The following is an 11,597-nucleotide window of genomic DNA, read 5'->3' as shown; positions in this document are numbered from 1 at the left end:
ATGAAGGTTTGGTGGCAGGAAGGGCATCCGGCCATATAATTAATACTGCCTTAATAAATCTCCTCCAACATGTACTGGCATGAAAAAAAAATGTGAAGGTAAAAGTGATGATGATGGTATGTATGTATGTATGTGGCCTGATCAATAAGTATCCGGACTGTTTCCATAGTAACGAACCTAAAGCATGCAGAGTAAAGCCACTTGGCACAGATTGACCTTGAACTCTGCTGTGCATGTGCACTAAGTATTAACATTCTAGCTCACTTCTGCTGTTTACAGCAGTTCTTGGAAGGAAGGTGTGTAGCATGTGATCGTCGCATTGACCATGACAAAGAAAGTTAAGTAGAGAATCTGCATCAAATTTTGCTAAAAGCTTTGTGATACCTGCTCAGAAGCATACAAAAAGTTTTCATCATTTTAGACACGGTCAGTCTAGAAGATCTTGTGCAACTGAAACCCGAGTGTCTTTTTGCCAAAAACTTAGCAGACACACGTCTCATACCCAAATCTTCAGTGATAATAGACTGAACTGAACTGTAACTAACCTGCACATCCTCTAATAACTCACGGATGGTGATTCGACGATTTCCTCTCACAGCTGCACATACATCTGCGATGTTTTTCTCAATTCTGCTGGTTGTAGGTCTCCCAGAATGTTTGTCAATATTGACATTTTTTGGCCATCTTGGAAATATCTGAACCACTCATACACTTGTGTGCAGCTCATACACTCCACTCCATAGACTTTCTGCAACCTTGCGTAGGCCTCTGAGCAGGTATCACACCTTGACAACTTTCTCTGTCATGGTCAATGCGATGATCACATGCTACACACCTTCCTTCCAAGCACTGCTGTAAACAACAGAAGCGAGCTAGAACGTCGTGCACAGCAGAGTTCAAGGTCAGTCTTTCTGCATGCTTTAGCTTTGTTACTATAGCAACAGTCCAGATACTTATTCATCAGACCTCGTATATCTGTGTTTGTGTGTCTCAGATATCATCATCATTTAATTTCCATGTTCCATACTGGCATAGTCAGGATGATATGTGAAGGTTGTGTTGGGTTCCAAAGTCTGCTTTGGCATGGTTTCTTCAGCTGAATGCTCTTCCTAATACCAACCACTTTACAGAGGATTCTGAGTGCTTTTTTCATTCGCTGGCACTAGTGAGGTCACCGAGTAACTTGCAAGATATGGTCCTTGGGCTCAGTGAGGTTTCTGGGTTGATTGGCTTGTGTATTTTGGAGGAACATACTAGAAGGTGGATTTAAAGGATGATAGGGGCTAAAAAACAAGGCTGCACAGGTAAGTTTGTGAAAGTATGAAAGGAGATTGACAGTTGGCTAATGATGAATTCACCTGCGAATGTTAAACAAAACTGTTGGTGACATGGTCAACACGCATACACACACACATGTGTGTGTGGTGTGTGTGTATAGAACTTCTTGTCTTCATATCTGCTCACTGGTTGTAAACATATCCGCCAATGATAGAAAAATGGTGTCATTTGCCTGCAATCGTCTGAGAAAATCATGAGCTGGTCATGTTTGAAGAACTAGAGGTAATGTTATCTTGCTTAGAAGCAGGAGGGTATTGGCGACTAGAAAAGCATTACACTATAGAATGTAGAATGTCTGGGTCACCAAGTCCTGTCTGACCCATGCAAGCATGGAAAAGCTGATGTTAAACCTATAATGATGATGATAATATATATATATATATATATATATATATATATATATATATATATATATATATGCATACATACTGGAATGGATCTCATGAAATTCTAATAGTTATCACTCTTTATCCCCCACCTTCCCACTGTGTTGCACTGCGTTTCATGACTCCGTACATCTTTTGACACCCATCCCCTCCTCTCCCCTCTTCACCGTTTCTGCATTGATGTCACTTTGTATTCCATTGATGCATGACTATGATATATTCAACATGCCTTTTAGTGCACTTGCAATCCCTATAATGCACATTGCTGTCAGTACTGGTTCACTTCCTCGCACCATGATGATAATGATCATCATCGTTTTCTTCATCATCACACCATTCATGTTATTGTGACTTTTCACTATATGTGGAGATTGTTACCAATTATCATCATCATCATCATCGTCATCATTTATTGCCTTCAGCGTTATGTTCAATATTGCTGCTAGCATCCACATCCACATCCTCTTCATCATCATCACCTTTATCATCATTTCCACCACAACTAATAACAGTTTCTTTATTTTACTGTCAGTGCTATGAGACTATCCTCCTCCTACTCAGTCATCATCACCATCACCTACTGCGTTGTAATCAACATAGTTGACAATACCATCTACACCACCATTTCCATATATAATCGCTTTCATTGCCACTGCCATGAGTACCATTGTTATCATTATAATGACTAACATCTCCGAAATCACCATCAACAAAGTCATCTTCATCATCACCACCACCACCACCATTATCATCATCATCATCATCTGTGTCACCAGTTACTTCTTTCATGATCTAACAAATATATTCCACAATGATGTTGCCAACCAAAAATGTCTTCTCTTTAATTTATATTATTGTTCTGTTGTAGTCTTTTCTGTATTTTTAACCTGTCACTCATTGTGATTTTAAAATCCTTATTTTCTTTCGATGGTGTGATTAGTGGTTGCGTTGCGTTGTTTCCAGAGGAACAGGATTAAAGGATTGTTAAAATTTTACAGCTCTCCCACTTGACCCTTCCACCATCCTACACTTTGTTTTTTTTCCCCTTATATTCAATTTTGCCTGTAGTTATCAACATCACTAACAAATTTTGTGTAATGTTTTGCATTGTGCATTTCACATTTTGAAGTACCCTGCCCAAAAGTGTTTAGAAAGCACATGAAGCAAAGGAGACTGTGGATAGATGAAGAGGTAGCAAAAACAACACTACACTCCAGAATCTGCAGTGTTTTAGAGCACCGCAATATGTAGCAATTAGGATTATGGGAAATATCATAACATCAGTACCATGAGCAGATGATCAAAGTAAAGCTTCAAGAAGCTAAGAGATCCCTTTCTCCAACATAATGCCAGTTAGAGGCCATAGCCATAGCACCACCCCGTCGTCTTTCATTTTCGTTTGTTGAGCACTGTCTCTCGTTCATTTTTCAGTAATTCTATATCCGTCTTTGATGTAATTCTCTCATATCTCAGTTGCCTTGTCTTGCACTTTATTTGTGCTCTTAATTAATTTTCATTTCAGTTGCCTTTATCTTTTATCTCTTATCCTTTACATGCATTAGTCTTTACTGCCATGTGAGCCATTGCAGTATCCTTTCTGCTCTTTTAGAAACATGTTATCCCTCTCCCCACACTCCCACAGATGTTTATTTACATTCTGTATTATTACTGTCGAAATTTTTGCAGGTTAAGGGAAGATAGATTATTGGTTGATAGTTATGGAATTTATGTATTCTTTAGTTTGGGATTTTTAGGTGGTTTCCCCACCATCACTTAGTTGTTTCTGGCTCATTAAACCTCTCTGTTTGCATATGTGGCCTGATTAAATATATATACCAGAACTTTGGAATTTTACCATGGCCTAGTACCTCCATTTCTTTTTTTCTTTTTTCCAGTAATTGCATTACTTCTGTTGTTATTGCTTTCAACAGCTGTTCAGATATTGGGTTTGTTGCTATGACCAGTCCTTTCTTTGGTAATGCCTTTGTTGCTCATCCTAAACTGTTTTTGCAAATTCTTCTATTTCTCTTGTTCTTGGCATTGCATTGACTCCTACCATATTTTTACCAAGTTCTTGTTGAAATCATTTTGGATTGAGGAAAAAAGAAAGAAAAAGAAACTGTTTTGTTGAAAGAATTGTTGGTGTCTCTTACTGACAGATTCTTTGCCATTTAGCAAGAATCTCTATGCCTTGATTTCAGATTACTATTATTATTATTATTTATTTATTTTTTTTTTTTTGCCATATAGCATAGAATATGCAGCATCCTCTCTAGTTATTAAGGAAAGTGTATTTCTCTCTCAGATTCATTAAATAAGAATATCAAAATCTAAGCAAACAACGTGGTAACATATAAACAGAAAAACCATAGAAAATAAGTGAAAATATCTCTCAATCATTAACGAAACCAATAACGAACAGACACAACTGCAAGAAAGTTAGGAAAAGCAAATGTGACAGAAATAATACCTTAACAATACACATATACACGTATTATATGCAAACACATGTATGTTTGCTTATGTACACGTACATAGTACCTATGTATACACATCTGTGTGCATGAGGTATACCTAAGACTAAGAATATTGTCTAAAAATAAGTGATTGTCCCCTTTACATTGTATGCATTAAAACTTACCAAACTGAAGTGAATTGTGTTAATAAATTACTCTACTTCCCTAAACAATGTACTTTGTATATGATGGAACTGGTACCATTCTGAGATGGCTGTTGTAGATTTTATTCACATGGCATGTGTGAAACTGACAGTAACAGATTATATATATCTAAAGAAAGAGAAATGTTGGAGAAAAAGAGAGAATGAGTGAGGAATGGGGAAAACAACCTTTACTGTGTGCTACAGAATGAAGCCCTCTACAGTTTGATAGGACACTTACCTTATGTTATCTATGTTTCAGAGTATTAGCTGATGTTAGCAAGACAAGCAGTGTTGTATGTAAACCAACAGCTGAGGTAGAACTGGTAAGTTGCAGACACTGTACATTGTTAAAAGTCACATGAATGAGAGAAGTCCTCCCTCCCCTCTTTTTACATCTGTATATCCAATGTTAGGATTTTTTTTTATTGGCAGTAGTCATATTATTGTTGTCGAGTGTGGCCAATGCCAATGCCGCCTCCTAACTGGCACCCGTGCCAGTGGCATGTAGAAAGCACCATTCAAGCATGACCGATGGCGGTGACATGTAAAAAGCACCATTCAAACGTTGTTGATGCCAGTGCTGGTGACACATAAAAAGCACCATTCGAGCATGGTCGATGCCAGTGCCACCTGACTGATTCCCGTGCTGGTGGCATGTAAAAAGCATCATTCGAAGGTGGTTGATGCCAGTGCCGCTTGACTGGTTCCCATGTCGGTGGCACAGAAAAAGCACCCACTACACTCACAGTGGTTGGTGTTAGGAAGGGCATCTAGCTGTGGAAACCTTGCCAAAACAGATTGGAACCTGGTGCAGCCTCCTGGCTTGCCAGTCCTCAGTCAAACCGCCCAACCCATGCCAGCATGGAAAGCGGATATTAAACGATAATGATGATATTGGTGTTGTATGTTAGTCACACACCCCACTTCCTCCACCAAATGAACTCTTTATGTAGATGATTTGTAATCTTAAATGTTCCAACCATGATCACACTCATCTATTTTTTTTTTTCTGAGACACAGTACACCTAGGACTACATTATTCCATGTGTTGTTTCAATTTTAAAGATGATAGGATGTAATTGGAGTAAGATATTCCTTCTTTGCTACCTTTTGAAGAGAATACAGCAGACTGGTTTCCTAAAGTTGTACCCTTCTAAGTACTAACCAGGTTCATTAGTGCCTTAACTTTGGTACTTTCATGAGATCTAGAGCCTTCAGCATGATACGGTTATAAGGGTGGGATGCTGTTTACTTAAAGTATGTGCCTGCCTTTCTATGTTTGTGTGTGTGTACAAATGTTTCATGAAGGCACATGGCTCAGTGGTTAGAGCGTCGATCTTACGACAGTGAGGTTGTGAGTTCGAATCCCAGACCGGGCTGCATGTTGTGTTCTTGAGCAAGACACTTTATTTCATGTTGCTCCAGTTCACTCAGCTGTAGAAATGAGTTGCGATGTCACTGATGCCAAGCTATATCGGCCTTTCCCTTGGATAACATCAGCGGCGTGGAGAGGGGAGGCTGGTATGCATGGGTGACTGTTAGTCTTCCATAAACAACCTAGCCCGGACTTGTGCCTTGGAGGGTAACTTTCTAGGTGCAATCCCATAGTCAGTCATGACCAAAGGGGGTCTCCGACTAATGCTTCATTGTGTCGAAACTATGACTACAAAAGTGGGTTTAAAAAGCAGTGAATTAAAAGCAGTATTTTTGTTACTGATTTTATCCCTCAGTCATATAAACCATCTCAGCACAGTTTCCTACAGTCAAAATAATTTTGTTATTTTGAATGTGATAGTGCCAATTAGCCTAGATAACAGCCTATAACCTTTATATTATTTGGAAATTATCATTCTGTGGTTGAATTAAAATACTAATTCCAATTCTGTTACACACAGTAATGAGACCTGGCTTGGACAATAATTTTAAAACCGAGCTGAGGAGATACATGCTGAACATTGTTTTCTTTTACAGGTAGTATTTATTTTCCATAATAATAAATAATCAAGAATTAATTGCAAGGATCATCCACAGGTTTTCTCATGTAATAGCATTTTATGTTCCATCCATCTTCTCTGCCCACTTTTCCAGGGAAAGTCATGGTGGTAGTGTCCTCAGCCATCTCCTCCATTGAGTCCTCTCTGAAGCAACTGTCATTAGACTTTCCAGCTGGATTCCCTTGCATTGATCAACTGAGACTATGGATATTATCCAATCATAATCATCTCATTCTTGGTTTGTCCCTAGATTTCCTGCCACTTGGCTCAGCTTGAAGAATCCATCTTGTAATTCTTTCTGGCAACAATCTAATCACATGTCCACAGTACTGGAGCTATGATCTCTCTGTGTGAAGAAGTAGCTGATTGACCTAGAGAAATTCCCTCATTTCTGAACTATGGACCCTGTCATGTAAAATTACTCCAGAGACCCTTCAGAAGAACCTCATTCTAATGTGCTATTTGTGTAGTAATGAAATTAAACCTGGAGTGTGTATGCGTGAGGGAGAGAGAGAGATAACATTGCGAACAATGACTGAAGTAAACATGGAATGATAAAAATTGTATAAATAAAAGCTCATTAAAAACTATCTTTTACCGAATATTTAAATTTGTGAACTTAGTAAACATTTCTTTCAGTAATGTATCGTAGTTGTTTGCAAATAGCAAATTAAAACTTGAAATGAAAACATTAAAATAGAGAGAGATTTTGCAAATGGAAACAGGTTGTTTGCAAATAGTAAATTAAAACTTGAAATGAAAACATTAAAATACAGAGTGAGAGATTTCACAAATGGAAATAGAAAATTTCGCCATTGCTATGTCAATGCCAGAAGTTAACATTGAGAAATCTTTATAAAGAAGTGAATCATATATATAAAGCAATATTATTTAGTTTTAGTAAAAAAATAAACTGAAGACCCTGTTATGTATTCGAGGTCAAATTATTCATGCATCCCAAATATGGAAGCAATTCACGCAGCTGTTTCCACATGAAAAGTGAATACACGTGCACATACAACCCTATTGGTCATCTTCACTTCTTTCAGCCATTTCAATTAATACTTAATAATTTAATTACAAATTTGTACATTAAATTTGCATTTATGTGACATGAGCAACTTGACAGGTCCAAATATAACATCACAAGGTACATCGTTTGTTTTTTCTCTGATGAAATTATGCTCATGTCACGTAAATGCAAATTTAATGTACAAATTTATAATTAAATTATTGAGTATTAATTGAAATAGCTGTAAGAAGCAAAGATGACCAATTTGTTAATAATAAATAATTTTCTTTTAACTGGATATAAACTATATGCTTAATATATACCTATTGTTTTAAGGGAATTTCATTCCCCAACAATTCTAGGTGTTGAACTAGTATTTCCTTGGATGCAACCATCCCTTCACGAGGTTAACATATCCTCCAATTATACACACACACACACATGCACACGTGCTTTTCCTGGTCTTTTTTTCTTTCTCTGGATCTCTCCTTTCTCCTCTTTCTCACAAGGAGCTATGCTTGAAATGTAAAAATCCCACTCTTTTTCCCACCTCGACTGAGTGTCAAGCTAATAAATTGCGTTCTTTTGTTTTGTTATTTTTAATATTTGGTTTGACTCTGTGTGTGTATGTGTATGTGTTTATTCAGCAGTTTGACAAATGCAACCACATTTAGTACTTAATGCGAGGAAAAAACAACCAACAGAAGACGACCAACTTTCTTTTAAATAAACTTTATTTAAAAGAAAGTTGGTCGTCTTCTGTTGGTTGTTTTTTCCTCGCATTAGGTACTAAATGTGGTTATTTTGAGAAGTCCACTGTGTGGCGTTATTATTTTCTGTAATAATGCCCCCTATATATATATATATATATATATATATATATACTTACTTTTGTATACATGTATATGTAAGCATATGTCTATTAAAAGTTTCATATTAGTGGAAAGTATATATTTATATTAATTCCTGCAACACTGGCCATACTGCTGCTACATTAGTCTCTGTCTTTTACTTGCATTCTCTTGTCTTGTTTTGTATTTCTGACATTATAAAACATCCATGAATGCATGTTTATATTCGTGTGTGCACACCAACATACATGCAAACAAATGAACATATAAACAATAATGATGATGAGAATTATATACCTTAGTATTATGTGTATGTGTATGTATGTGTCTATACATGCATACACCTATACACAAAGTATTATAAATTTATATATATGTATGTTTGTATATATAATAAGTGCCTGTGTATATATACATATTAAGTATGTATGTATTATGTGTGCATGTATGTGTTTGTATGCATAGAAATAAGGTGGATAAAGGTTGACAAGACATTTCAAAATGAGCTAATGCCACATCCACCTTGAGAATGCTGTACCACAGACATACATCAAAGTTTGACACAAATAGGTTTTCTGCAAAAATTCTGAGATTTTTTTTCTTTTTTTATCTGTTTCTATATTTTGCACATGCATCCTGCCTCCCTTTTATGAAATTGGGGTGGAGTAAGGGGCAGAACTGTGTTGGGATGAGTAGTATGTTTCTTTTTTATTTGGATTTTTTTCTTGTTTTCTCTTTTGTTTTTCACTCAGTGCATTTATTTTAAAGGTACATACATACAAACACATATATGTACATATGTGCATGCCTATATATATATGTATGTATGTGTGTGTGTATATATATATATATGTATGCATACCCATATACATATATATATATATATGATGTATGGATATCTAGACAGATGCAACTTCATACATCCATCAGTGTGTTTTTTTCTCTCTCTGCTTCTGAATCTTTTTATCTATCTCTCTTCTTTTGTATATATATATATATATATAGTTTGAATTTTCTTTCTGTATTTCTTTGTTATTAATCTTCCATGCAAAGTTGTCATATTAAACATTGCGCTTATACTTCTGTATGTGTTTCGGTTTATGTGTGTGTGTGATAAAAAGAGAGCTAGATAGATAGTTAGCGAGAAATTATGTATAAATGTGTTCTTCTTTGTATGTCTCCCACCTATTGTGCAAGACCATATCCTCTAATGCAATTGGTAACATTAGAGCCAAACAGCTCTACGCTATTATAACACTAAGTTATGTCAACAGATCATAAAATGAGACATCAAAACATCTCTTTCCAGATCTTGGAACATTTGTCATCTGGTCTATATAGCCTTTAGACTTCTTTCCCCATGTCTTTTCATTTCCTCCTCCAACTCTGATACCCATACCTCAGCAAACATTGTCCAGTCTAAGTCAATGTGCAAACATTTCTCTGTCCCTGTCTACTCTTGCTTCTTCAGTGTGTGTGCACATGTCTTCATTCATGAATTTGCATTCATTGATTAATTACTTCTTTTAATATAATAGTTTCACTGTTTGTTTGTGATGAATTATTCTGTTGAGGAAATTTTACCATTGAAGTTTGTACAAAGGAAAATGTCTTGCCAGTAAATAAGAAGAGAAACATTGACCTGAAATGGATCCCTTTTGGAGCAATGACTATGTTTGTCATTTTATTAGGACACTCTTGTTTGATGATACAACTTGAGGACAGAACCTTTCTATTAGTGACATTGAATAGTGATTGGCTAATAAAGGTGTAAAGTTAGTTTGTGTCACTGTAAACTGAGGTTCCTTATATGTGTACTTAAGAGGACTTGATGATGTATAATTCCGTTTTAAGTATTTCACCTTGCAATTTAATCCAACTGATTCCACAGTAGAAACCAATATGCAGATATCTATTGAAAGTGGTATTGAGAATGTCTTGCCATTGAGATGTTGCAATTTTATTGTTATGCTCAGAGAATAAAACTAATTTACCTGAAAAATCTAACTTGGAACCTATCAGGTGTGTGTCTTAGGTTACAGAAGTGGTTATAGATTATCATGATTCAGAAAATGAAAGTCGTAACTTTCAAGTGCTTTTCACAGTTTTGTCCGATTTCACTTTTCTCTCTTCAGATGGATACATCAGCTCTTGAGGTCTTCAGTCAATAACTCCTTTCATTCTTCAGCTAGAAACTTTAAGCTATTTTTCTACTTCTTATGTCCTATTGTATCAAACATCTCTCTGTAATACACTATTGATCTGTAGCCAATTTTCCCGTTAAATTACTCCATACCATCTTGTAGACAGAATCACAACTGAAACACAATAATCACATCAATTCAAAGAAAGAGGTTCTCAACACATTTAGTAGGAATTATGGATATTACTATCTAAAAACAGTTTGATTCAGGCCCCATGCAATTTAAAGTTTTGTAACCTCATTGCAAAAACAGCTTGTCAGGCTCAGGCCTGAGCCTGACGTGCTATGTTACTATAACAAGCCAACAAAGCAGTAAGTTGCATGGGGCCAAATCGAACTGCCAAATCAGCAGCCAAGGCCCATGTTTCACTGCCATGTAGCATGGCTGTTCGTACACATGCGTCATACAGTCTGCCTTTTACTCTGAGCGAGAGGCCCTTTGTCGCCAGCAGAGGTAAGACCTCTCTGAACTTCGCCCAGGCTATTCTTATTCTAGCAGCTACCCTTTCAGCGCACCCACCCCCACTACTAACTTGGTCACCCAGATAGCGGACGCTATCAACTACCTCTAGTTTTTCTCCCTGGAATGAGACAGAAGTTGTTTTCTGCATATTTTCAATGTTTATTGCACCTGAACATCTGCCACATGCGAAAACTAACTTCCTAGTTAACCTGCCTTTGATATTGCTGCACCTCTTATGTGTCCATAGCTTGTACTGGGTACATCTTATAGAGTTTCTACCTACACTTTTTCTACAGATCAAGCAGGGCCATCTACCTGAAGGGGTTTGTGTTTTGTCTACCTTCCTACTTATTAGAACTTTGGTTTTAGCTAGGTTGACCCTAAGGCCCTTCGATTCTCGTCCCTGCTTCATCACCTGAACCTTCTCCTCTAGTTCTGATAGTGATTCAGCAATTAGTGCAAAGCCATCAGCATAGAGGAGCTCCCAGTCTTGAATTCCTCTGTTATTGTCTGGAGGACTATGATAAAAAGGAGGGGGCTGAGGACAGAACCTTGGTGGACCCCTACCTCTACCTGGAATTCTTCACGGTACTCATTGCCAACCCTCACCTTACTGACAGCATCTCTGTACACGGCTCGCACAGGTGGAATGCCTGCTCAACCTCACCAATGCCCTATTCATGGAGCA

General features: G+C 37.0%; 1 protein-coding gene across 5 annotated transcripts in view; it reads left to right on the top strand.

Annotated features, from left to right (window-relative positions):
* Window positions 1–11,597, top strand: part of LOC106879963 (caspase activity and apoptosis inhibitor 1) — a 155,371-nt gene that overhangs the window by 136,472 nt on the left and 7,302 nt on the right. For 4 of the 5 annotated variants that reach the window (XM_052971132.1, XM_052971131.1, XM_052971130.1 and 1 more), the window contains exon 7: window positions 4,646–4,709. In XM_052971132.1, the coding sequence (XP_052827092.1) occupies window positions 4,646–4,709 (64 nt within the window). Of the gene's footprint in view, window positions 1–4,645; window positions 4,710–6,630; window positions 6,873–11,597 lie in introns of those variants that run through there. The other variant, XM_052971133.1, reaches the window with a different exon arrangement.

The sequence above is a fragment of the Octopus bimaculoides genome, chromosome 10 (assembly GCF_001194135.2).
Source record: "Octopus bimaculoides isolate UCB-OBI-ISO-001 chromosome 10, ASM119413v2, whole genome shotgun sequence".
NCBI classification, from domain to species: domain Eukaryota; kingdom Metazoa; phylum Mollusca; class Cephalopoda; order Octopoda; family Octopodidae; genus Octopus; species Octopus bimaculoides.
The sequence above is the reverse complement of the archived record's forward strand: the minus strand, read 5'-3'. Positions and strand labels throughout refer to the sequence as shown.